Consider the following 25,659-nt stretch of genomic DNA (forward strand, 5'->3'; position numbering starts at 1 on the left):
CTTTTTTGCGTTGTTATGACTAGTGGAGTCAGGGCTGTGTGGACCGTTGAGTCACGTGGATGTGCGGGCTGTTGCGACAGCTGCACATAAAACTTTGGGCTGACATTGTTCAGTCCGGTCGGATATTGTGCAGGCCGTGGTGACGGTTGCACGGAGGTTCTTGGTGGAGGGACGATGTTGCGGGATTCGAGGACGAATCCTTATTGGTGGGGGAGAATTGTAACGCCCGCGAACCAATTTCTGGAATTTTGGTTAGGGTGTCGATCGACACCACATGTGGTGTCGGTTGACACCGTTTGCTGACGGTTCGATTGGTTCGATTTTAATCGTCCGGTTTGCGTGGTTGGTTTAGAGAAGCCCTAAACTCGAGTTTAAAAGGGGAACTCGACTTATTTCGTCCTTTTAGCCGTTTTTGGACAGAGAAGCAGAGAGAAGAAGGAGAAAACATTTTTGAGAGAGATTTGTGAGATCCTTTGTTATTCTTGAGAGATCTATTGCTGTGGAGTGAAGATCTTGTGTTAGGAACAAAGAAAAAGGCTTCTAAGTGTTGGATTCGTCGTTGTTGAGTGAGAATCTTCCTGCAAAAGAGGTGAGTGCTTGACCATGGCTGATCTAAGCCTGAGATCTCTGTTGTTTTGGCTGTTTCTTTGTGTTTGTGGTGTTTTGCTTGTGTGGGTTGGTTGTTTTCATGTTCCCATAGGTTCCTGAGAAGTTTGGAAGAGTTTGGGAGGGTTTGGAAGCGGTTTGGAACGGAGGTTCGTCGTTCGGCTTCGTGCAGATCGATTCTGCGAAGGTGGTGTCGATCGACACCATGTTGGTTGAGTGTTGGTCGACACCGACCTAGTGTCGGTCGACACCAGTGACGCGTTAGCGTCGGTCGACACCAACTTAGTGTCGGTCGACACCAGACTTGACCGAGTCTTGTTTTCCTGGTTTGTTGTGTTGTTTGTGTTTTGGTTGTTGGCTTTAATAATAGAATCTCAGTTGCTTGTGTGTATAGCCCAGTAGATGGGAGGATGGCCTCACTGAGTGTTTATTAAATACTCATGCATCTCAATTTGTGTTTGCGGTGCAGGTAAAGGCAAGTGTGAACGTGGAATCAAGGCGATGAGGAGGAGGATGATCTAGGGTCTCATTTGTGTGTTGTTGGTTATTTATGGTTATGTGTTGGAACCTTGGTTAGAGTTATGATAGGTTGTTGGATAGAATGGTTAGGAATGTTATTGTATTAAGGATATGTTGGTTTGGTATTGTTTGTACGTTTCCGCTGTGTAAGATGGTTATGGCTGGTTTAAATGATGTTTTGTGGTTTGGGTTGATTTAATTAAGTAGTATGGGATGCTTAATTATATATATAGTATTTTAAAAAAACCGGGTCGGGTCGTTTCATTTAGGGTTTAGGATACAACAACAACAACATCAAATACATATATTCACGGTCATGTGGATACCAATAGAACTTGTGGGTACTAGTAACACATCNGGTTGAGTGTTGGTCGACACCGACCTAGTGTCGGTCGACACCAGTGACGTGTTAGCGTCGATCGACACTGACTTAGTGTCGGTCGACACGAGACTTGATGAGTCTTGTTTTCCTGGTTTGTTGTGTTGTTTGTGTTTTGGTTGTTGGCTTTAATAATAGAATCTCAGTTGCTTGTGTGTATAGCCCAGTAGATGGGAGGATGGCCTCACTGAGTGTTTATTAAATACTCATGCATCTCAATTTGTGTTTGCGGTGCAGGTAAAGGCAAGTGTGAACGTGGAATCAAGGCGATGAGGAGGAGGATGATCTAGGGTCTCATTTGTGTGTTGTTGGTTATTTATGGTTATGTGTTGGAACCTTGGTTAGAGTTATGATAGGTTGTTGGATAGAATGGTTAGGAATGTTATTGTATTAAGGATATGTTGGTTTGGTATTGTTTGTACGTTTCCGCTGTGTAAGATGGTTATGGCTGGTTTAAATGATGTTTTGTGGTTTGGGTTGATTTAATTAAGTAGTATGGGATGCTTAATTATATATATAGTATTTAAAAAAAAACGGGTCGGGTCGTTTCATTTAGGGTTTAGGATACAACAACAACAACATCAAATACATATATTCACGGTCATGTGGATACCAATAGAACTTGTGGGTACTAGTAACACATCACCATAAATGTGGGTATTAGTAACACATCAAAGTTTGTTATCAAATCCATAACACATGACCAGGTACTAGCAACACATTAAATCCATATATTCATAGTCATGTGGATACCAACCGAATTTGCTGGTTTTAGAGATCTAGAGTTTATAATACAACGACAACATCAAATCCATATATTCATGTTCATTTGGATACCAATAGAATTTTGGGGTACTGATAACAAATCAAAGTTTCTTAAAACTTATCCAAATAGATAATTATTTATGAATGCAATATTTTGTTAATCCATTATGCATCTAATTTAAGCTTAAAGTATGTAGACAAACAATATATTTCATACTGAAATTTTAGTTAAATAAATTTATATAGTGAAATTTTAGTTAAATAAATTTATTAATTTCTAAATTGTTTAATTAATTTTGTTTGAACTTAGAAATTGTTGATTTGACTATGAACATCAATTCAATTGTATTTGATTTAGATTAGATTTATAAATTTTTCTTTTTGTGGAAAGAAAAAATATTGAAAGATGCAGAAAATATTTATTTACAAGTTATTTACCTTTTTTTTTCAACAACTAAAGTTACTAAACTTAAAATTTAGTAATGAAAATGAAAAACAAATGTTAAGGAAAAAATATTAAAAAAGAAAGAAAAAATAGAGAGAGAAATGAGAAGAAAAAAGAAAAAAGTAGAAAGACAAAATTCGTTTAGTTAGAGAGTGCAAGTTGTAATTTGAGATAAAAAAAGTATAGAGATAATAGAAAGTGTGTGTAAATGTGAGTATTAAGTGGAAAGTAGATGTAAGTGCAAAATTTCCTATAAAAATCGTTAAGATGTGATATATTTGTCGTTGCGAAGAAGAAGAACAATGATGGTGATACATCCGCCGAATGCATCATCTTGCGAAGAAGAAGTAAGAGATGATGAAGAAGAAGGAGACATCTCTTCGCCAGCAGGCATATCTTGAAGTGCCATCAGAATTTGGCGGATGCTGACGGACCTCGTAGGCCGGAAACTGTAAGCTCTTTTCAACGAATTCGATCTAGAGAAAACATTGGACGATTTCGAGAGGATGAGATACACCAAAGCTTGAATCAGAGCAAATAAGGCCACCTTCATTAACATCGTTCCCAATCCCAAGCATCCATCCATTTGTTGTAATAGATAGAAATACCTATTAGAAGAGTTTTGATAAGACAAAAGAGTTAATTATTAGGGTGGTAACAAAAATGTTTTTTTTCTTTCTTTCTTGGGGGTTGTGTCAAGATTTGAAGATGAGCTTTGAGATTGAAAATTTTAAGTTATGCTGAAAAATTCATTGTATTTATAGAGAAGGAGAGCGCCTTGCGTATTTGACCAGAGGCAGAGACGTGGAAGTAACGGACATGGACATAATACTGTTACTTAGACCTTATCCGGTCAAATGGAAGGACACGCCATATTTTTCTAGAACCCATAACATGAAAAGTAATATTTTAAGTACGTGATCGATGAATGAACACCAACTCATGAATTGTGGACTAGAACCTTAGTCCCTCGGTTCGATCCTCAGTTTGGGTCGAGATGATATACTGTTCCTCACAAGGATAATATTGACCAGTTTAGCACTTGCGCAACATAAAGATTACCCCAAATGAAGTAATGAACATATATAAAACTTTACATACCTCCCTGGCCATAGTTATTTTGGTGCATATATATACCAAAAACTTACTATAGTAATTATATTTTGCTCTCGTCATAACATCGTTATTTTATTATCATGAGACAAGAAATTAAAAGAGTACATTAAATGGTATAATTGGCAAATAAACAAATATTATACTTCACTGTCCATATATAGTTATTTTGGGGTAGATACAAAATCATATAGTAATCTTTTGCTCTCGTCATAATACCTATATGATAAAATACCATGGGAAGAGTGATTAAAAGATTACATAATCCTACTATATTAATTGAAAAATATATTTATAAAAATAACATTAAAAGTATAAAAATTTATATTGGAATGCCAATAAAAATAGTAAAAAAAAAAGAATCATTAAGGACAATTAAAAGAATTTAACTAGGATAGATAAAAATTAGTGTATTAAAAAAAGGATAAACAACTAAGATTTCTACATATATTATCCGATTTTATACAAATTTTTTCGGCAATAATCTCTGCAGCAATAATGTGACACTCCGGATTGCGGAGAAGTTTTAAAAGAATTGATTTGGCCACCTATGTCACCATAGTGCACTTATCTTTTCGGTCAAATGTTCTAAGAAAATTCTACAGTTAAGCGTGTTTATGCTAGAATAGTCTCAGGATGGGTGACCTTCCGGAAAATGACTGTCGAAACTATGCAAGTGAGGACAAAACATAGTGAAAGATCATGTGGTGATTTATAAGAATGGTAAAAAGTAGTTAAAATCTCTCGGACGTAGCAAACCAGTCGTCGGATAGAGATAGGCTCACAGATTTAGTGAAAGGACGAGATGCCTATTAAGGAAGGCGGACTCATAGATTGAAAATGAAAATGGACCTACTAAAAGGTAGCGATGGGAGCTTTACAAAGAATCTCATTATAAGTAGGTTAAATGAATTGCTAATAATGAAGAACAAAATAACAAAAAAATTATTTCAAATTTAATTCAAATAAAATGTTTCAGCTCACGAAAAAAATCAATTAACATACATGATACATCGAATCCATATTATACTAGACCCAAAGCGGAAGTCACGAATACTACTAGCTAGACCAACCAAAAACGTTGTGGTTTTCTTCACCAAAGAGGAAACCAACGTTCTTGAAACTGAGATTGATGAGAAACCATGAAGAAGAGAAAGACGAACATGAAGGCTACTCCCCATGGCGTTTCTCCAGCTCTATACAAAGACTCTCTTTCTTTCAGAGGTATCGACGACGTCATCTTCCCTCCTACACCTCCATCGTCGGATAGAAAATGGACGGCCAAGAGCAAAAGCAGAGGAGATGCCATGAGAGCAAGCTTGAACTGATCCGTAAAACCTTCTATGACTGGTTCGTAACTCGCGTACCATGAGATCGTTACGAACATGAATAGGATCAAGACGAAGACGCAGAGATGTAATGGAACTGGAGTACTGCTTCCTTCTTGATATCTCCCCATTTAGACTCTTGATTGTTGTTTATTTGCTTTCTATTGAGATGGTGAGATTTTTGTTGTTGTTGTTGTTGTTGTAGAGAGAGACTTTGATGTTTGAGTTTTGACATTAAGAAGTTGGAGGTTTTGAAGTTGGTTTTATATAGGGAACTTCATTAACAATTAATGTTTGCTTCGGATTCTACAAGAATATAATTAAGTATGTTTGTATATATAATACAAATTTAATTTATACAATACTGGACCATCTGAATATATATTATTTAAATTTACAGCTAGGTTTATGAATCAAACTGGATTAACCAGAGAGTGTGAGTGAAACTAACTGACATTTTCATACCAAACAAACAGAAAAGAACTAACCGAATCAAACTAATTACGAGATCTAATTTATTTTCTTGAAAATGTGATTTAAAATATATGTTGAATAATATGATATGAGCAACAAATTTTGGTATTTCTATAATATAGTTTGATATAGAAGTATTTGATTTTTACTGAAATCACTGAACTGAAATACGATTAAAAATTGTAGAATAAGAATAAATCCTATTATAATCGCAGAAATCTTCCATTTTTATATTTTTGGTCAACTGCAGAAATCTTCTTTATGCAAAAGAAATAAATAAAGCGTATTTTTATTTGTGTACTGTATAATTGTATAAATGGAAGCCTAATTAGAAAGGAAATGAAAAAGGAGCTGACTTGGAACTTTAATTAAACATTCTTGCTTTTTGCCGGTTACTGAGGGTCAATGACAATCTGCCACGTACTACCGACCTTTCCATACGCGGAAGGTGACCTGATACTTTCTCATTTATTTATTCTTTCAACCAATACTATACTGCACTCAGTTTTAAATACTTTTCTACGTACCACACAACAATAGAAGTCGAATAAGCCGGAAACTCAAACAAAGAGCAGGAAAATTTTCAAGGATAAAGATTCTAGGCCATAGTTATTGTAAGAGGAACTATGACGTGAAATATGTTTTCAAGATGTTAAGTACTGAAACTCGTAATTTTGTTACATTTCGTAAAATATATATAAGAGGTATTTTTTTCGTATGCATAACATAACAACACCCATACATTATAGTTTGGACAAACTAAACGCATTTAACTACAAAGAACTCAAACTTGATATTGTATCTTTTCGGGATGGCCTTATATTTTTTTTTGGGCCTTATACATATATATATATATATATATATTCTTTTTTTTTTTTGCTTTAAATATATGTATAACAAAATAGGACCAAAAGATGTACATAGGTACAAGCTAAGTGTTGATGTCCATGGCATCTTAAGTTATTCACACATTTTATTATAATAGCACAAAAGTGAGAGTAAAGATCATATGGATGAGTTAGAATGTTTATTTTATAATATTGATATCTTTAAATTTATTCTAGTTATTATTATGTATTTATTTACGTTATGTTCATCGGAAATGAAAGCATCAGTAATTTGGAGGTTAGCTATAAAGATCGCTAGCTTCTGTATATAAATTATAACTTAATTCGGATTGATCCAGTAAGCCAGTACTGTATTGTATTGAAAAGAAAACACAGAAAACTATATGTATTGTATGACAATAGACAAAGAGACAGCGCCAGTTATATTGCTAATCTTTATTACCTATATCATCATGCATGTGTCACTCTAACAACTACCGGGAATATTCGAGGGAGCCCCAATCTAATATATGTATGGAAATGAAAAATATCAAAAAGACTATTCCTATACTGTACACGGGGTTTTTTTAAAATCTTTTGCAGTATTTTTTGTTACTTTTATAATTATGGTTCTTTCTATGTTTTGCTTTTTTTCCTCTTACAACAAAAACAAAAAAAATTACTCTATCAAGAAGGAAAAAAACTTAAAATTTTTAGAGCTACCAAAGAATTGAAAGTTAACAGTCATAAATATCCGTGAACCGTAACCAGTAGGTAAAGATCGACTACAAGATAGACTATATATAGGACAAACAAGTCGGACAACGTAAAGACTAAGCTAATAGATAATAAAATTTGGTAAAAGCTCGATACACATAACAAAATTTATGTAGGGAGATTCGTAAATAATAATAATAAACAAAAAAAAAAAACAAAATGCCAAAAATATACGGTACACATCAATAATACGAAAGTAACATATCTAATGTAGGTATATAGACGTGATCACGTACATGAAACGTATACGACGGAAATCAAGTTTTGAACCGTAAGACCGGCATTTTGCGGTCACGTTTGGCCTTTATCAAACCGCTCCAGACCTTAACATAACGACCCATCATACCTTTGAATTTCACACCACCTAGCTTCTCTTTCTTCACCACCAATTGCATCGTCTGCTTGATCCCCTCGTCATCCCCGAAATGTTGACCTAGAGAGTTCTTGTTGTTAACATTAGTTTCTTCATTCGATTTCTCCTCGCATCTCATCAGGTTGTTCAAACTCTGACGATCAATTTCTTTGTCTTCGATTTTCTCTTGTTCTTTGTCCGGTTTTGGTTGTGAGCTTTGGGTGGATAAATCAAGGTGATGCATATCGTTGATGAGACTAGACCATGGTTTTCTAGTTCTTTTCGACATGCTTAGATCAAACCGTGGCTTGGTCGGGCTTATTATTTCATTTCCCATGGTTGATCATACAAAAGAGTGGATCTAATATTCTTTTTTTTTTCAGAGGAGACAACTATATAGAGCTTAATTAGGAGGGGTAGTTATAGGTCTATTTTCACTTTCGAATTATAACGTAAGAGGTCGGTGACTGTGAGTGTTTGGAGTATTACTTGCTTTATAAATAAATTTAAGAAATGATTACAAGTGTGACTCATATATTTATTATTCTTCATATTTTGGGATGAATTTAATAGATTCAGTGGTATTGAAAAATATAGTTAGTTCAATGCCAATTTGGATAGATGCTAGAAAGTACAATGTAATCGAGTTGAATATAGTTTCGTTGAACTTATTCTATAAAACTTTATTATAGTTGATAGTTCACTGAAACTTTAAATCTTTTAGATTGTATTCCTTCCGGTTTTTTTTACTTGCCGTTCTAGAGCTTTTCACACAAATTAAGAAAATAGATCAATATTCTATTATATCCCTTATTTAATATATTTAATATTTTTTTATTGGTCAAAATATTAAAATAATTTGGATAAAATTGGTATTTTTAGCAAACATATGCATTGGAAACCTAAAGTAAGAAAAACAAAATTTTTACTCTAGAATGACAACAAGAGTGAGTATCTATCACTTTTGCAGCTCAAGCAAAGAAGATACACAATCCAAATATTAATTGATAAAAATCCATCTCAGTCGCCAATCTAACCATCTGTTTAAATTGAAACTTATTATCATGTACGTTTTCGGTAATGGTGATAAAGGTAGCAAAAGCGTGGTTGAAAAGAGATACCAACAACAAAGGTACAATCAAAGCAAATTCATAAACTAATGGAAGGATGGTTGGTTCGAGTAAGACCTGATGGACTAGTTGGAGTGTCAACACAAACACAAGTAAGTAAATATGATTGGACAGTTCACTTGTGTTCTCTACTAGAAGGTGTATTAAACAAGCCTTTAATGAAAACATTCTTACAAAAAGGTTCTTTTGAGTTTGAGTTGGCCCATCATAATACAATACAACATCGACTTTTGAGTTTCCATTATAAATTTGGAAAAACATAACAAAATAGAGAAAGAAGACAACTTTTTTTTTGGTGTGTGCAAACCCTAAGTTAGGGTCCCTAACTAAACAAAATGGTGAACTTAAATTTTGTGGACCGATTTTAACCGGTTTTTAGATTTCGAAGCGAGTCACCTTGGAACAATTCAGCAGTTCGGTCCTTAACTCGGCCAAAACTTGACAAGAAGGACACAACCAGTAGTCGGCCCAATTGGAAAAACGTTGCATGAAAGCCTATTAACTACAAAAAACAGAAGAAAACTTATCTGTAGAGAATATGTCTTTGTCTCATTCCAAATAGTTGGATTGGAACTAGGCTAGCTAACAAATCCCCTGACAATCAATTTTGCAATTAGGAATTTTACAAAAGAAAGAAACAAAAAAAAGACAAAAAGGCTCGTGCTTTACACCTGCAACCAACAAAAGCTTACTCTTTGCCCATCAAATCTCGAAGGCAGAGAGAGAGAGAGCTTTTTAGCATTCTGACAAAAACTGTTTACTTTTCCCGACACAGTAAACGACGAACTCTTCACATTCCCCAAGACACATCTCTTTGAGATTCACAACTACTCTTCTTCCTTCCTTCCTTCCCCCAAAAGATGCTTCTGTTTTACAACCATGGCGTGTCTTACTCCCGGAGTTCTCTCCAACCTTCTCAACCTCGCCGCCGGTAACTCACTTTCTTCACCGCCATTACTCTCCTCACACCGCTCACCACTCCTCCAAGTCATAGAAATCGTCCCCTGTCTCTCTGACGACCAATGGCGTAGCGAAGCATTCTTCGTCAAAGTCTCTGACTCTCTCCACGCCGCTTACGTCGCCGTTTCCGCCGGAGACGACGCTGATCTTATACGCTCCGATGAAATCCAGCTAGGGCAGTTTGTTTACATCCTCGGTGGTTTACACATTGAGAAAGGATGCCCTGTTCCTGTAATCCGTGGATTGAAACCAGTCCCCAAGCGGAGGCTCTGCGTTGGAAACCCTAGTGATCTTTTTTCTAGCGATTTGCTTCTTCCTTTTACCCAGGCCTCTGTTTCGCCGGGGACGACGAAGACGAAGAAGAAGAATCTTGTTGAGATGAGGAGGATGAGTTTGGATTCCGCGAGAAGGAGTTGTTGGGATCAGCCTCCTCCTCCTGTGACTCATCGTCGTGACGCCGCTCTGCTTCTTTCTTCCCCACGTCTCAAACCCAAACTGGTACATCTTCCATCTTCTTCTCTTCTGTGAATCGCTCTGTTTGAGTAGTTTTAGGGTTTCTTGTTCTTTAAGTTGTTGCTTCTTGCTCGGTGAATCGCTTTGTTTGATCCATGTTATTGCATTTTGATTTTGGAAGCGGTGTTTAGGGTTTCTTGTTCTTTAAGCTGTTTCAAGTGACCTTAAAAGTTTGCTTCTTGTAGATAGTGCAGCAATTTGATATTGGCTTGCACTTGGAGTGTGAATCTTTCTTGATTCTATAGATATCTATGTTTATTTTGCAGGTCTTGCCTGATAAGAATCTGCCAAAGAGTGAGTTCCCATCAAAGCACCTTAACAGTGAAACCCCTGCTTTAAGAAACAGGAATGTGGTCAAGCCTGTAACACCTATATCAATGGCCATTTCTTCAAAAGATGGTATCAAGTCACCTATATTAAATCACCTTACCTGCGAAACCCCGGCTGTAAGAAATAGAAATGTGGTCAAGCCTGCATCACCTATATCCATGACCATATCTCCAAAAGATGGTATCAAGTCGTCGTTGTCAAAGGCAGTGGCGGCTCCTTCAGTTGAGCTTTTTAAGCTGCCTTCAAGTCACATGACTTGGTCTGATCAGAGAATCTTATGGAGTGGACTCCCAAAAGCCATTCAATTGCTTGGAAAGGTACAGTATTTGGATCAATCTAGCGACTCTAAGTATTAGTAGTCATGTGTTTCAAACCTCTCCTTTCAGGAAGTCTCATCAAATAGGCAAGTAGCAGTATCGGGAGCAGTAAGCGCATTGGAGGAAGCATCTGCCATGGAGTCTGTTCTACTCAGTTTGCAGTATGTCTTCTCTATTTTACCCTTGACCAGTTTCATTACAAGCGTTTTCGAATCATTAATAATAGCATATATATGACTTTGTTCCTTCAGGACCTTTGCTGAGCTGTGTGATTCTTCTAAGAAATTATCTACGGGACAAGTAGTACGGCGGTTCTTGGAGCTTTACCATAATACACAGAATACAGGCAAAGCGGTCCATATGTTGCTAACTCAAAATCGAAACAACGGCTCATGTATACTAGCAGCTAATAAAAATGCAGCATCTTGGGTTCAAGCTGCGGTAGTGACCGGTTTATCTCAGTTCAACTTATGTAAAGAGTCTGGAAAGCAAGAGGCTGCTGCTGATCATCATCATTACATTGTTATACAAAACTCATCTGAAAAACTGAATCCCAAGGAGAAGTTAAGTCCAAGAAACACAGCTTACAAGGGTGTAAAACCTCCTCCTGCGATGAAACATCGTTCTGTTTCTGACCGAAGTAGCTTAGAAGGTAAAAGCAGGTTAAAGGAGTCAGCAAGTCTAGCGGACGAGCTAGTCAGAGTTTCTAGCCAGTGGTTCTTGAAATACTTGGAGAACTCACTGAACAAAGGAACTTTCTTGGTGAAGGAAGAAACAAATGGAAAAGACTCTCTTCTCGTCCACCTAAAAGCAGTAAACCACTGGCTCGATGATCTGATCTTAAACAGAACAGAAACCAACGAGAAAGTCGAAGATATAAGAAAGAAGCTGCAACGGTTTCTACTTGGGCATATTGAATTCGCCATTGGGGAAACTCGGTAACATAATTCTTGTTAGGAATCGTAATTTCATAACCAATGACTCTTTGGATTGATTATGTGAACAAAAAAAACTTACAAGTTTCTAAAGTTTGTATACAAATATGGAATGAGAAAAAAACTCTTAAATCATTTGCGCATTCCGATATGATATCGATCTCCCTCTTCATCATCCTCGTCTTCCATGAAAGGTGTAGCTTCAGGAGCACCTTGGACAGGTTCTTGATTGTTGTTACCTGCGGTTTGTTTGTTGACTGATGAGTATTGTTGAACCACAAGAACCGAAGCTTGCATTGTGAAGTTTGATGAAGCTAACGTATCGCCTATAACCCCTAAATCAGGAAAACTACTCCAATCCATTAATCCCGCGGTCACAGGTGTTTCTACTTTATACCCTCTTCCCAAAATGTAAAGATCGTAAGAATTGTTCTCTTCCATTTCCATAATCGTTGCGATCGTATCGTGGCCATCCTTAACCACTTTCTCTATATAAGTCACTAACGGATCATTCTTTGTCTTGAAGTTAAACTCGTAGAGGTACTCTTCGTCAATATGTTTCTCTTTGCCGTACTCAACCCCAGCTGTCCCGGCCGAGACTAAAGCTTCTTGGTTTGGGAGGAATCTAACAACCGTGAGTTTAGCCATTTCTTGTCCCACCATTCTCCATGCGAAAGCCAGAGCCTCTCGATCGTCACGACCTCCAGCAAATATCATCGCTATTTCTTTCTTTGTGGTTTCGCCTCGGAAAGATTCAGACCGGAATATCATCATGCCACGGTCAACCAAAACCCCAACCGAACAAGGCGCGTGGCCCAAAACGTTTCTGTTGATTTCAGCGTGGACATCGTTTCCTTCGGTTAACCGACCGTCTGACATCATATTCTTGTGGTAAGGCATTAAAATGAAGCTGACTTGTTTGTCCTCAGCCAACAAACTAATATCTTCGTGCATGGTCGCGTAAGGTGAGACCGCGGTGATGGTCTGAACCAGAATCCCTTCGTTGTCCACTTCCAGAGCTGCGAACGTCTCAGCGATCTGATCGGATTCCGCTCTGACTCTGTCCGAAAAGTTAGCTTTCGGTTTGGCTTCATCGTTCATTATGAGCAACGAAGCCGTGGTGCGACCCGTTAGCTCGATTAGGTGGATGGCAACAACGTTAAGTGGAGACCTTTTGGTGGGGTTAGAGAGTTGTAACAGATTGGTTATGCCGGAGACGTTAGGGAGCATGTGGACGCAGGTTAATACTGAAAGCTCTGACTCTCCTCTGTGTTTTTGAATGGTTCGATTTTTGTAGAAAACAATTTTCTTCTTTGGTCTGTAAAAAATGGTTAGTAGTGGCTGCACCACTATTGACATCACTAGGAACGCCAACGTCATATGAGTGTACATAATTACGTCCAATGCCTTGGTGTCTCGTCCTGCATTTAGAATGACTAATGCCATGGTTCCTTTGGTGTTCATAAGTGAACCAATGGCTAAACCATCACGGAAAGGTATTNTGTGTTTTTGAATGGTTCGATTTTTGTAGAAAACAATTTTCTTCTTTGGTCTGTAAAAAATGGTTAGTAGTGGCTGCACCACTATTGACATCACTAGGAACGCCAACGTCATATGAGTGTACATAATTACGTCCAATGCCTTGGTGTCTCGTCCTGCATTTAGAATGACTAATGCCATGGTTCCTTTGGTGTTCATAAGCGAACCAATGGCTAAGCCATCACGGAAAGGTATACGCAGGAAGATGGAGCAACCAACCGTGGACAAAATCTTCACCAAAAACGAGGCAGAAATCACCAAAGCCATCGTTCTGACGCTCACGTACTCGGACATATAACCAAGATCGGCTCTTAGACCGCAAATGATGTAGAAAAGAGGCATAAGTATTCCAGAGATGTAATCGTGGAGCTTCTGTTCGATCATGTTTCGAATGATGTGGTCGTGAGGGATCGAGAGACCGAACAAGAAAGCTCCGGTAATTGACTGGACACCACATAGTTCGGTCATTAAGCTGCAGAGAATAACACCGGCTAGAATGAACCAAACATGAGTTTCATCGACGTGGCCTCCTTTGACGGTGTTGTTGAAGGTCCAAGCCACTGCAGGACGGATCAGGAAGTAGCAGAAAAGGACAAAAGCTGTGGTTGATACTAATGAGTATGGCATCATTTCATTCCGTGCACCTTAAAAATTAAATAATGACCCATCACCTTGGGCGTTTGTGAGTTCTAAAGGGGGAAAAAAAATCACAAGGGAATATTAATTCATCTTAGTTTTGGTTACCTGCTTTGCTAAAACTCGCCATTCCAATAACGAAGAGAATCCAAGTGCACAAATCAGTAACAATGGCTGCACTCATCGCGGTACGTCCCATATCGGAACGCAAGAGCTTGAGATCCGCAAGAATCCTAGCAAGATCAGGGAAATTTGTACAGCCAAACGCAAGCGACCAATAAATACCACCTGCTAGGATCGTGTCGGGGTCTCCGTTACCGGGAAGGTAGTAAAAGCCAATACCGGCAAGTAAAGCCGCAACGAGGCCAACAATGGCTATGATCACTGGTTTTGTATCTTTGATCTTTATCATCCTCAAGTCCATGCCGAGACCGAGGAGGAAAATGTTGTAAACGAGAGCTAAGTTCGCAAATGTCTCGAGAACCATTGTAAATCTATAAGGGAATAAACGTTCCAGGACCCAATTTTTTTTGCCGAGCACGGACGGGCTGAACAATAATCCGCACTGCAAATTATTTAGAGAAAAAGCAAAATAATCATTACAATTATCATAGGATCATGTTGTAAAAATACGTACGAGCAATATATTTGTACGTGAACAAATTCTAGAATTTTTTTTCAGTTTGGTTTTTACGTTAAAACTCAAAATAGAAATCATAAGAAACTGATTTTTTGTAATTTCGCTACAACAATGAAGTTGATTAGATGACTCACAAGGATTTGAGCGACGAAAGGAGGAAGACGCAGAGGCCGAGTAAAATAGTAGAGAAGGCGGTAGCTGAGATTAGCAACACAGAGTTGCGTCACAAAGACAGGAAGAGCGGCTGTAAGAGAGCTTCCGCTCTCCTCTCCGTTATGATCTCCGACAAGGTCCATTAACGCTTGGTTATAACACATGATATTACCAAACCGAGAGGCACTGACTTCATAAAATTCAACTTGGGGAGGTCCAGGATTAACTGAGGAATTGGCCATCGATTACAAACGGGATACTCTAAAATCCCTCTCAAGGTTTTTGGCCGTTCCTTGTAACAAAAATGTTTTTGTGTTCAATCATGTCTTTAATTTATTGCATTAATAGGTGAGAGAGCTACTACTACCTGTTTTTTCTTTTCTTTCTTTTTTCTGTCAATGCTAATTATAGATTTTTACGGTTTGATGTCAAAGAGGAGGGTACTGATATTGTAGCTGTTATTTTTTGTATTCTCTTTTGAGGATGAAATTAGTCAAATTTTGTTTGGGTTGGTCTTAAAGTTACATTTTGTTTTTTTCCTTGTTGTTTTTCTTCTTCATGTAATGTGCTTTTGATAGATTATTAGTTAATAGTAGTATAAGATACTAGGAGAGATTTTTTATTTAATTTAAGAAATAAACTAAAACACAGGGTTGCACATGTAATCATGATGTTGTTGGATCAAGGAAATTAGCAAAAATATGACAGCTATATACTCAACACTTTCGACCATAAATAAAAAATGAGAAAGAAAGAAAAAAAGCCAAGTCTAGCTGGAAAAGTTAATCCAAATGGCCACCGGCCTCAACAGCCACCGGAGATTCTCCACCGGCCATTACCTTCACACACAAAGTTTAAAATACATCTGCAACTTTCAATCATATTTGACTAAAGTTTTACACTTTTTAAGGTGATGTCGTGATGACTTCAAGTTTAAGCACGTCCATTACAAGTCCCTTGAGCCTTTTTTGGCTCTGCAAGAGATGGAAACCAAACGTAAAAGGGCATTATTGTCTTCAACGAAAAATAGAAAAAAAACGTTCACTTTCACAGCTAAACAGTACCTGCCAATGGCCGATCAAGTGAAAAAGTTGGTGCAGTAGCAATATCAAAATGTAAAGCAGACAACTTTAAAGTTCGAAAAGCAGCAATTTCACATTCTTTTTAACCTACGAGGACCCCATTCATACTCAAAAGGAAGCATCATAAAGCTTTGAAAAGGAGAAAAATATGTAGAGTGACCTTAAGCTCAAGCATGGTTTTCAAAGCAAATGACCCAAGAGAGAATATCTGAAAGAAGTTGATGTGCCGCCATTGCTGCATCTTAAGCTCTAAAACCTGCAAAAACAGTGAACAGACTTGGAGGAGAATAGAGGTGAGGGAAAGGTCATATTCTAGATAAGAATATCCTATGGCTTTTCTTGGATTCAGAGTCGCCTTTTCATTTCTTTTTGTGATTCATCTCTGTCTCTCTCTCTACCTCAAAGAGCTTAATCTTCTCTATCTAAATTACCTTCTCTTTACTTCAACTACTGCAGATTCTCAGCGTAAGAGCTTGGAAGAGCTCTGAAATATGGTAAGCCTTCCCAAGAACTTTCTGCTACATATTCTATCTTTTCTTCTAAGATGAGACTATTGAAAGGCTTGTTTTGATGAATAGGGGACTCCTGTAAATATCACACTCGGGTCACATGTCTGGGTCGAGGATCCAGAACTCGCATGGATTAGTGGAGAAGTGATTGAAATCATAGGCACCAATGCCAAAATAGTCACTGCAAATGGGAAAACAGTGAGAAACTACCTTTCATTTGATATAAAACCACACAAAATAGAAAAGATTTTGATCTTTTTAACCATGGACCTTAACAATGGAATTCACATATTTTATAGAAGAATTTGAAGTATAGATTGATTTTTACAGGCTGTTGCTAGTATTTCTAGTATATATCCAAAGGATACAGAGGCACCGCCTGCAGGAGTTGACGACATGACTAAACTGGCTTACCTCCATGAGCCAGGGGTCCTCCACAATCTCGATTGCCGTTTTGCTTTAAACGAGATATATGTCAGTAATTTAAGACAGATATGTAAAACACTCCATTATTCAAACTTTTGAAAGTCGGATGTTGAGATTATCTAATGGCAAACTCTTGGATAGAACAGACTTACACCGGAAACATCTTGATCGCGGTGAATCCATTCCAAAGACTTCCGCATTTGTATAGTGTCCATATGATGGAGCAATATAAAGGAGCTGCATTTGGAGAGCTAAGCCCGCATCTGTTTGCTGTTGCAGATACCAGTTACAGGTATAAGTTGTTAATCTCTGAGTAGTAGAGACTTTTATCCAGCTACTGTAAAGAACTTAGCTCACCAAAAATCTTAACATACATACCAGGGCGATGATAAATGAGGCAAGAAGCCAGTCTATTTTGGTCAGTGGGGAGAGCGGAGCTGGAAAAACAGAAACAACCAAAATGCTCATGAGATATCTAGCATTCATGGGAGGCAGATCAGATACTGAAGGAAGAAGTGTTGAACAACAAGTTTTAGAAGTGAGTTACTAGCTCTGATTTTATCTACTTCGAATAAATGCTTCCACCGTTCTAAATTATTCTCTTTCCAGTCTAATCCAGTTTTAGAAGCTTTTGGTAACGCCAAAACAGTGAAAAACAACAATTCAAGGTGGTGCCTATGAAACTCTTAATTTGGACATATAATTCCTTTTTCTGCTGGCATCTTTTGTTTTGACTCCTTTGTAATTCTCTTGGTTCTTCAACAGTCGGTTTGGAAAATTTGTTGAGATCCAATTTGACAAGCGTGGGAAAATATCTGGAGCTGCAATCCGCACTTATCTTCTCGAACGGTCTCGTGTTTGCCAAGTCTCAGACCCTGAGAGGAACTACCACTGCTTCTACATGCTCTGTGCAGCACCTCCTGAGGTAAGTCTTCAGTAACAATCCTAAAAGCAATAGAGCTGGAAAAATTAGGATACAACGATTGTAACAATAATTTTGATTTTTCAGGAAGCTAAGAAATTCAAGGTAGGGGATCCAAGGACGTTTCACTATCTAAACCAGACAAACTGCTACGAGGTTTCTAATGTAGACGATGCAAGAGAGTATATAGAGACCAGAAATGCCATGGACATTGTGGGCATTGGACAAGAGGCACAGGTTTGTCTCAACCTCCTGAATCTCATTCTTAGGATACATATGATTATAGATACTTCAAATACTGACCTCAAAAATTCAACTTTAGGATGCCATATTCCGCGTCGTCGCTGCAATTCTCCACCTTGGAAATGTCAATTTTATCAAAGGAGAAGAAGCAGATTCTTCAAAAATCAGGGATGATAAATCAAGATATCATCTTCAAACAGCAGCAGAATTACTCATGTATCTTCAACTAGAAAATACTTTACCACTAGACTTTAAGTCCTGCAGAGTTCCTATGGCAATGCTGACACATTTTCAATTATTCACTTGACGTAGGTGCAATGAGAAGATGATGGAAGATTCACTCTGCAAGCGTGTAATTGTAACTCCAGATGGTAACATTACAAAGCCGCTTGACCCAGAATCGGCAGCTTCAAACCGTGATGCTTTAGCCAAGACAGTATACTCCAGGTTGTTTGACTGGTATGTAAATCCAACCCCTGAAACAAAAATGGATATTATAAAAATCATTAGGCAAAGACGCTCTGCCCTACAGGCATTTTAATGGCGCAGAGGTAAGATAGAAACTGCATACACATCATAGGAGAGACCGAACACACCTTTAACTAGATAAACAGTTCTCAGTTTGAGCAATCTCCAATCGTGACCTATGCACAACTCAATAATGGCAGGATTGTGGATAAGATCAACAGTTCAATAGGTCAAGACCCGAATGCTAAAAGCTTGATCGGAGTTCTCGACATTTATGGTTTTGAAAGCTTCAAGATCAACAGGTAAACCTGACAGAAATTATAAACCTGAATTATGGGTACATACAGAAGTTATGATATAATTCCACTATTCGTTTCAAAGTTTTGAGCAGCTATGCATCAATCTGACAAATGAGAAGTTACAACAGCATTTCAATCAGGTAGAAAATAAAACCACTGTAACCTGTTCACATGCAAGCAACTTTTTTACATGGAACAAAATTTCTCTGCAGCATGTATTCAAGATGGAGCAAGAGGAATACACGAGGGAGGAAATAAACTGGAGCTATGTTGAATTTGTTGATAACCAGGATGTCTTAGATCTTATTGAGAAGGTATAAACTATGCAACAAACATCATAAATCTGGATGACATTGCCACATTGACTCCTCCACAACATGAACAAGCACTAGAAAATTATCAATGACATCTTTTTTTTTTTTTGCAGAAACCAGGAGGCATAATTGCCCTACTTGATGAAGCATGGTAAGTGTAATCCTACTTGTAAGGGAAGGAAAGTATCACAATATCAATCCATAGTAAGAAGTAAACTGGGTCCTCTCGCATAATCATAAGATTCACCTTTTCAGCATGTTCCCCAAGTCGACTCATGAGACATTTGCACAGAAGATGTATCAAACATATAAAGGACACAAGCGTTTCAGCAAACCTAAGCTTGCCCAAACAGCCTTCACTGTCAACCACTATGCAGGAGATGTGAGACAGACACAGTTTTAGAAGCTAAGCTGAAGCATATACGGTAGTTAGTTACTAAGAACGCTTTTCTGTATCCAGGTAACGTATTCAGCAGAGCAATTTCTTGACAAGAACAAGGATTATGTTGTGGCAGAACATCAAGCTTTGTTAGATGCATCTAAGTGCTCTTTTGTCGCCAATTTGTTTCCACCACTTCCAGAGGACGCATCAAAGCAGTCCAAATTTTCATCCATTGGGACCCGTTTCAAGGTAAGCCGCTACTAACTATATATCATTTTCACATCGCTCAAGTTCTTGATTCCTGACCTAACCTACCTACACCCAGCAACAACTCCAAGCTCTAATGGAGACGCTGAACACAACAGAGCCCCATTATATTAGATGTGTGAAGCCAAATGCAGTTCTAAAGCCCGGGATTTTTGAGAATGACAACGTCCTAAACCAACTAAGATGCGGAGTAAGCCAGAGCCTCAGGATTCCTATTTCAATATGTTCATGTTTTCTATAGGGGTATTTGCTAACAGCAGATCTGGATATGTGAACAGGGTGTACTGGAAGCTATAAGAATCAGTTGTGCTGGTTATCCAACAAAAAGAGCTTTCGATGAATTCCTAGATCGTTTTGTGATGCTAGCAACAGATGTTCCAGAGGGGTAAAATTACTCATAGGAAAAGTCTAGAAAAGACAGACAAATTATCAGTTTTATCATATATCCTGATCCAGTCAATACTGAGAATATTACATGATCTATTGACAGATCCGACGAAAAGTCAGCATGTGCTTCAATCTGCAACAAGATGGGTCTAAAAGGCTATCAGGTATGTCAAGCTCAGGGTACAAGAATGTCAGATATGAATCAAATAGCCAACCCAATGCTAACAGTGTAATCTAAGCTTGCATTCTAATTACTCATCTTCAGATAGGGAAAACAAAGATATTTCTTAGAGCCGGACAGATGGCCGAACTAGATGCAAGAAGAACCGAGGTCTTGGCTGGTGCCACTAGACTCATTCAGAGGCAGATCAGGACTTATTTGACAAGAAAAGAGTTCATTGGCCAGAAAAGGGCTACAATTTATATGCAAAAACTTTGGAGAGGTTTTATTCTTCTACCTATCTTTTAATAGTAACACCCTACCCAACACAAAGCTATGAACTGAACTGTTAAACTTATCAATAGAGCCATCAATACTATGGACGGACAGAATATAAGCAGCCTTGTCTAAAATCTAGTGTCACAAAATGATCAAAATTTCAGCCAGGTAACAGTATATGTCAAATTAACTGTGTGTCATGTGTATTGCTTATATAGCTCAACTTGCACGCAAGTTGTATCAAAACATGCGAAGAGAAGCTGGTTCAATTTGTATCCAAAAGAACATTCGTGCTCACATAGCAAGGAAAAGCTACACCATGCTACAGGCCTCAGCATCAGTTATTCAGACTGGTTTACGGACAATGTCTGCTCGAAACAAACATAGACACAGAAGAAGAACAAAGGCAGCAATTATAGTTCAGGTACTAGATTTTGATTACTTCACACCTTAATTCTCTATAAAATATCAAAAGTTTCTGGACTTGTCTTCTACAATCTCAGACTAGTTTCTTCTCAAGGATAGGTTAGAAATTCTTTTAAAATTTGGATTATTCTTCACCCATAAGGGAACAAGTTAAATAGTGTGGAAGAGGAAAACAGTACGGGGAAGATGATTTTTGATATACTTTGATGATAAGTCTTACTGATATATCTTCTAACAGAGGGAATGGAGAAGACACCATGCTCAAGAAGCTTATAAACAGCACAAAAAAGCAACATTAGCATTACAATGTCTATGGAGAGCAAAAGTAGCTCGAAAAGAGCTCAAAAAGCTCAAAATGGTAAGCTTCATTACTAGATTGATTACTCACATAAAAACCAATCTAATATCTACGAGGCAAGCAATAGAAATCAAAATATCACTAACAATAACATCTTTCCAAAAAGGCTGCAAGAGAAAATGGGGCGCTCAAGGAAGCCAAGGACAAGTTAGAGAAACGTGTGGAAGAGCTAACCTGGCGTCTCGAATTAGAGAAGCATCAAAAGGTATTGTCAACGAAGTTAGAAACTAGATTCTTTTGTTCTGCTATTTGATTTCCTTGGATGAAATGCTAGAGTTGAAAGTTCCAAAATGAAGCCCACGTTTAACTGTGTCATTAGGTTGATCTTGAAGAAGCCAAAGCACAAGAAATCGCAAAACTACAAAATAATTTAATTGAATTGCAAGAGAAGCTAGATGAAGCCCAAGCTGCAATCATACGAGAGAAAGAAGCAGCAAAATTAACCATTGAACAAGCTCCACCAGTCATCAAAGAGGTTCCAGTTGTAGATAGCACTCAAGTGGATTTACTGAACAGTCAAAACAATGAATTGGAGGTAAAGTTTAGCTAAAAGTTACATTAAGTAGCAGATAATTTACCTGATACTATATCTTCAAAACGTAGGCTGAGGTAACAAAATTAAAAGGAACAATTGAGGAGTTTGAAGCAAAATGTTCTGCACTTGAAAGAGATAGTAAGGCAAGTCTAACTGAAGCAGAAGATGCAAAATCAAAGGCCATCCAACTCCGAGAGATCATCGAACGGTATAGATTTTATTAAGTTTCTTAAGGCATTTAACATCATATTCCTGTTTTGCAGTCAGGTTTTATGAGTATTGTTGGTAATTTTCAGATTACAAACGAACCTGTCAAACCTTGAATCCGAAAATCAGGTCTTGCGCCAGCAGGCTTTGGCCGCTTCAACAAGGGTCGAAGAGTCTGGAGAGTTAAACAGGTACGGTTCTGTGAGCTCATCAGTTTTGTCAGCCTAGTGCATTCCTTTCTTCTATCAGACATAGCTGCATGGATTTTAAAAAAAATTAGTCGACCTGAATTATATAAAAAAATGAAAAATATGAAACTGTATCTGCATATCTAAAAGAAAACCTCTTATCAGCCTGAAGGATAAGGTTGCAATTCTAGAGTCAGAAAATGAATCTCTTCGAAGACAGACAGCTTCTGTAGAAAACACAATGCCTCCTGAAAGAGTTCTTGTGTCCGAGAAGGTACAAAACTTCTGTCAACATATAATTTTCTAAGTCAAAAGAATATGTATAACAATTTGCATTAATGTAATATAACTGTACAGGATCTTGAAAATGGACATCAAACACAAGAGATTCAGGCAACAAAGGTACGGTAACTTGCTAGTCCCAATTAAGAAATAGTACTCTACAGCAGCACCTCATCCCTTGCTATATTGTTTTTCAGGAGCCAAGGAATCCAATCAATGTGTTAGCAAAACAAGGGTCTCTAACAGATCGGCAACAGGTATCATTTGAGAACTTGTTTGTACTAAGGAGGCATAAATTGATAACCAACGAAAGCTAGCAAAAGATATTTCAATGTAACCTATAGAACAATTTATAATGACCATTACTGCACAGGAGAGCCATGAAATGCTGATAAAATGCCTCACGGATGAGAGAAGGTTTGATAACGACAGATCTGTGGCAGCTTGGATAGTGTACAAGGCACTACTTCAGTGGAGATTATTTGAAGCAGAGAAAACAAATATATTTGATAAAATTGTTCATATAATCCGATCGTCCATTGAGGTAATAGATTAAAGACAATGGCTATGAAAGTAGTATCTGAACCCTCTGAAACCGGAACTCTATATTCAAGTTATACTAATTTTGGTCCAGAAGAGCCAAGATGACACGAGGGAACTAACTTATTGGCTCACAACAAGCTCTACCCTCTTATATCTTCTCCAATCTACACTCAAATTCAGCAATACGAATAATGCGGCTTCAAGACGTAATAGATCACCCCAGGCTACACTATTTGGAAGATTGGTCCAAGTAAGCTTGGTAAAAGTGAACCTCCGATTAATCAATTTGGAAGAGCCTTAGTAATAGTTTGTAAAAACATTGTAGGGAATGCAATCATCTTCAGTGGGATTGGAAACAGCCAGTGGCTACAGTGGGATGGTTGGGATATCAAATGACCAACAGATGATCGAAGCTAAATACCCGGCTTTACTATTCAAGCAACACTTAGCAGCATACGTTGAGAAAACATATGGAATGATCCGAGATAAATTAAAGAAAGAGATAAACCCATTACTCAATCTCTGTATCCATGTAAGTACATCATTCATCAAGTTACTATGGAACTTATCTGAATGATTTGGTAATCACATATGTTAATAATGTGTTATATGTGAGATTTATCAGGCACCAAGACCGACAAGAGCAAGAACCTTGCGAGACGTGACTAAAAGCATCCACTTAACTACAGTTGCCAAGCAACAGGCATCATATGTACAGTGGCAGAACATTGTCAAAAAGCTTGAACATACCTTAACCTTTATGGCAGAGAACCATGTAAGAGAATGAACTTTGGAAGAGTTTCATCTCAAGCTTAATCTATCTTCTCCTGTTTCTTGACTGCGTCTTAATGATCTCCAGGTCCCATCTATGATCACAAGAAAACTCTTCCATCAGGTTTTCTCGTACATCAATGTGCAGCTCTTCAATAGGTACAGAAAATATATTGCAGAGGACACAAGTACCTACATTTAGATATGAGGTAGCTTGACTTGCAAAGTTATCTTCTGGCAGTTTGTTGCTTCGCCGAGAGTGTTGTTCGGTTAGCAACGGAGAATATCTGAAAATGGGCTTGCATGAATTAGAACAGTGGTGCCTGAAGGCAGACGACGAGGTAGGTTAAAGCATTGATTTCCAAATTATGCAAAGATCAAAAATAAGACAAAGATACATAATTCTTTTTTTCTCTTGTGTCTCCAACAGGCAGCACGATCACCATGGGATGAACTTCAACACATAAGGCAAGCAGTGAAGTTTCTGGTACAACTTCAAACCATACCTATTGGTGAAAGTACATAATTGGTGAAATTTCAGCATTTGATATACATTACAATTCTACAGGTCTCGCATCAGAATACACAGAAATCGTTGGACGAGATCATAAAAGAGATATGCCCGGTAAAGAACTTAAACCAAATTTTTTGCAAAGCATATACAAAGATCTTACTACGGCACAACTAAAAGCAAACTAATTGGATAAACTAAACTAGAGAACTACAAGATGGCACAACACTAAACCCTCCTACAGTCCTACTCCCAGTTATTGATTGCTACACAAATAGCTGATCATGGAAAATAACTGCAACTTTTTAACAGAAGTCTTTTCCTAATTTGCCATTCAGGTACTAAGCATTCCACAAGTATATCGAATTGGGACTATGTTTTGGGACGAAAAATATGGAACTCAAGGACTCTCCTCTGAGGTAAGTAATGAATCAACCAAACCAACTCCAAAACTACTTCAAAGAAAATTCACAGAACAAACCAAATGATTCAACGATTCGTGCCAAAAAAAAAAAAAGGTGATCAACCAGATGAGAAAACTAATGGCGGAAGATTCAGTTAATATGACTTACCCTTCATTTTTGCTCGACGTCGATTCAAGGTACGCGGAAGACCAAAATTTCTCGATTTCTCATCCTAATTTACTCTCGAATCTTCACTGTTTCCTTTCCCGTGATCTTGCAGCATTCCTTTCTCAGTGGAAGATGTCTCGCAGTCCTTTCACGGTGGTAACATTAATCTCTCCGACGTCGATCCACCGCCGCTTCTCCGCCAGCGGTCTGATTTTCACTTCTTGTTCCAGAAATTGCCGGAGTAAGGAAGAGAACCTGCTCTCTCCGTTAGAAGGTTCCAACGGGTGCGAATCTTATATTAAATAATTAATTAAGTCCTGAATTTTGCATATATTACAGAAGTGGAAGCTTTTTATATTTTTTCCTTACATGAAGCAATGAAATAAGAAGCTTTTATGATTCCTTTATTTGATTTTTTGGTTTTTGTTTGGGGTTTTCTTTGATTTATCCCTTACAATGTACATTGTGTATAGACAGAAGTAAGGTTCATTCATATGGTACATGGTGTACCCTTTTTTTGTTTGTCAAGTGATGATGTAATGAATATTATGAATGTTAATGAGATTGGATTTGTATAAATTTTGGATTTGATAGAAAGAAATACTAAACAAGTCAATGCTATATTTGGTCTTTATATGTTGATGATGACACATATCCTAATAGTATAATAGTTTGTATTAGTATTGTTGTTGATTCGTTGTGTTACTATCAAACATTATATTCACATAATGCATGTTGTTGAAGAAAAAAATATTTGTTAAAATGTAAAGTTATTAATATGAAAAATAGG

The 25,659-nt window shown here is 37.6% G+C and overlaps 5 protein-coding genes and 2 long non-coding RNA genes across 11 annotated transcripts; 2 read left to right on the forward strand and 5 right to left on the reverse strand.

Moving 5' to 3' along the window:
- LOC104749672 lies at positions 4,823-6,436 on the reverse strand. The gene has a single exon (XM_010471349.1). It carries the CDS (start codon positions 5,284-5,286, stop codon positions 4,921-4,923), a length of 366 nt encoding a protein of 121 aa, XP_010469651.1. The 5' UTR covers positions 5,287-6,436; the 3' UTR covers positions 4,823-4,920.
- On the reverse strand, positions 7,277-7,966 carry LOC104749673. Its single transcript, XM_010471350.2, has one exon. The coding sequence runs from the start codon at positions 7,920-7,922 to the stop codon at positions 7,491-7,493; it is 432 nt and encodes a 143-aa protein (XP_010469652.1). The 5' UTR covers positions 7,923-7,966; the 3' UTR covers positions 7,277-7,490.
- LOC104749675 lies at positions 9,450-11,868 on the forward strand. The gene is made up of 4 exons (XM_010471351.2): positions 9,450-10,173; positions 10,455-10,835; positions 10,905-10,996; positions 11,087-11,868. The coding sequence occupies exons 1-4, from the start codon at positions 9,595-9,597 to the stop codon at positions 11,775-11,777; spliced, it is 1,743 nt and encodes a 580-aa protein (XP_010469653.1). The 5' UTR covers positions 9,450-9,594; the 3' UTR covers positions 11,778-11,868.
- Positions 11,903-14,432, reverse strand: LOC104753343 (cation/H(+) antiporter 21-like). Its single transcript, XM_019237683.1, has 3 exons — positions 14,054-14,432; positions 13,412-13,953; positions 11,903-13,177 (listed from the first exon to the last, which is right to left on the reverse strand). Exons 1-3 carry the CDS (start codon positions 14,430-14,432, stop codon positions 11,903-11,905), a joined length of 2,196 nt encoding a protein of 731 aa, XP_019093228.1.
- Positions 15,638-17,392, reverse strand: LOC104749678. 2 transcript variants are annotated; one of them, XR_002036086.1, is made up of 5 exons: positions 17,134-17,226; positions 16,908-17,025; positions 16,744-16,786; positions 15,803-16,510; positions 15,638-15,712 (listed from the first exon to the last, which is right to left on the reverse strand). It is a non-coding gene; the product is annotated as an uncharacterized LOC104749678 (long non-coding RNA). The 2 variants fall into 2 exon arrangements; XR_761460.2 differs by lacking the exon at positions 15,638-15,712 and adding an exon at positions 17,303-17,392 and having other exon boundaries at positions 15,736-16,510; positions 17,134-17,192.
- On the forward strand, positions 15,990-25,448 carry LOC104749679 (myosin-12-like). Of its 3 annotated transcripts, none has more exons than XM_019238602.1 (41): positions 15,990-16,113; positions 16,277-16,314; positions 16,399-16,527; positions 16,660-16,803; positions 16,902-17,047; positions 17,137-17,293; positions 17,365-17,423; positions 17,521-17,680; positions 17,765-17,914; positions 18,000-18,136; positions 18,233-18,379; positions 18,589-18,690; positions 18,770-18,827; positions 18,900-19,001; positions 19,115-19,152; positions 19,257-19,383; positions 19,462-19,632; positions 19,709-19,840; positions 19,929-20,035; positions 20,141-20,201; positions 20,303-20,480; positions 20,695-20,900; positions 21,141-21,260; positions 21,367-21,465; positions 21,580-21,795; positions 21,864-22,003; positions 22,092-22,193; positions 22,356-22,464; positions 22,548-22,592; positions 22,670-22,729; positions 22,846-23,016; positions 23,107-23,265; positions 23,341-23,547; positions 23,641-23,790; positions 23,875-23,945; positions 24,028-24,127; positions 24,217-24,273; positions 24,355-24,411; positions 24,636-24,716; positions 24,816-24,898; positions 24,982-25,448. In XM_019238602.1, the coding sequence occupies exons 2-41, from the start codon at positions 16,312-16,314 to the stop codon at positions 25,112-25,114; spliced, it is 4,674 nt and encodes a 1,557-aa protein (XP_019094147.1). In that variant the 5' UTR covers positions 15,990-16,113; positions 16,277-16,311; the 3' UTR covers positions 25,115-25,448. The 3 variants fall into 3 exon arrangements, with proteins under 3 accessions (XP_019094147.1, XP_010469656.1, XP_010469655.1); XM_010471354.2 differs by having other exon boundaries at positions 23,110-23,265; XM_010471353.2 differs by having other exon boundaries at positions 24,816-25,448.
- LOC104749676 lies at positions 17,613-24,956 on the reverse strand. Of its 2 annotated transcripts, none has more exons than XR_002036085.1 (10): positions 24,870-24,956; positions 24,185-24,292; positions 23,983-24,073; positions 23,766-23,881; positions 22,346-22,449; positions 22,105-22,257; positions 18,517-18,696; positions 18,163-18,396; positions 17,981-18,035; positions 17,613-17,700 (listed from the first exon to the last, which is right to left on the reverse strand). It is a non-coding gene; the product is annotated as an uncharacterized LOC104749676 (long non-coding RNA). The 2 variants fall into 2 exon arrangements; XR_761458.2 differs by having other exon boundaries at positions 22,346-22,475.

The sequence above is a fragment of the Camelina sativa genome, chromosome 16 (genome assembly GCF_000633955.1).
Source record: "Camelina sativa cultivar DH55 chromosome 16, Cs, whole genome shotgun sequence".
NCBI lineage: Eukaryota > Viridiplantae > Streptophyta > Magnoliopsida > Brassicales > Brassicaceae > Camelina > Camelina sativa.

What these genes read in the sequence shown, in the direction of transcription:
- LOC104749672 (XM_010471349.1), bottom strand. Translation starts at nt 5,286, where the DNA reads ATGGGGAGATATCAAGAAGGAAGCAGTACTCCAGTTCCATTACATCTC.
- LOC104749673 (XM_010471350.2), bottom strand. Translation starts at nt 7,922, where the DNA reads ATGGGAAATGAAATAATAAGCCCGACCAAGCCACGGTTTGATCTAAGC.
- LOC104749675 (XM_010471351.2), top strand. Translation starts at nt 9,595, where the DNA reads ATGGCGTGTCTTACTCCCGGAGTTCTCTCCAACCTTCTCAACCTCGCC. An exon ending in CCATTCAATTGCTTGGAAAG is followed by an intron (nt 10,836 to 10,904) that starts GTACAGTATTTG and finishes CTCTCCTTTCAG; the next exon opens with GAAGTCTCATCAAATAGGCA. An exon ending in TCTGTTCTACTCAGTTTGCA is followed by an intron (nt 10,997 to 11,086) that starts GTATGTCTTCTC and finishes TTGTTCCTTCAG; the next exon opens with GACCTTTGCTGAGCTGTGTG.
- LOC104753343 (XM_019237683.1), bottom strand. Translation starts at nt 14,432, where the DNA reads ATGGTTCTCGAGACATTTGCGAACTTAGCTCTCGTTTACAACATTTTC. An exon ending in GGCGAGTTTTAGCAAAGCAG is followed by an intron (nt 13,954 to 14,053) that starts GTAACCAAAACT and finishes TTAATTTTTAAG; the next exon opens with GTGCACGGAATGAAATGATG. An exon ending in ATGCAGGACGAGACACCAAG is followed by an intron (nt 13,178 to 13,411) that starts GCATTGGACGTA and finishes CGAGACACCAAG; the next exon opens with GCATTGGACGTAATTATGTA.
- LOC104749679 (XM_010471353.2), top strand. An exon ending in GCATTGGACAAGAGGCACAG is followed by an intron (nt 17,915 to 17,999) that starts GTTTGTCTCAAC and finishes ATTCAACTTTAG; the next exon opens with GATGCCATATTCCGCGTCGT. An exon ending in CCTTTATGGCAGAGAACCAT is followed by an intron (nt 23,791 to 23,874) that starts GTAAGAGAATGA and finishes AATGATCTCCAG; the next exon opens with GTCCCATCTATGATCACAAG.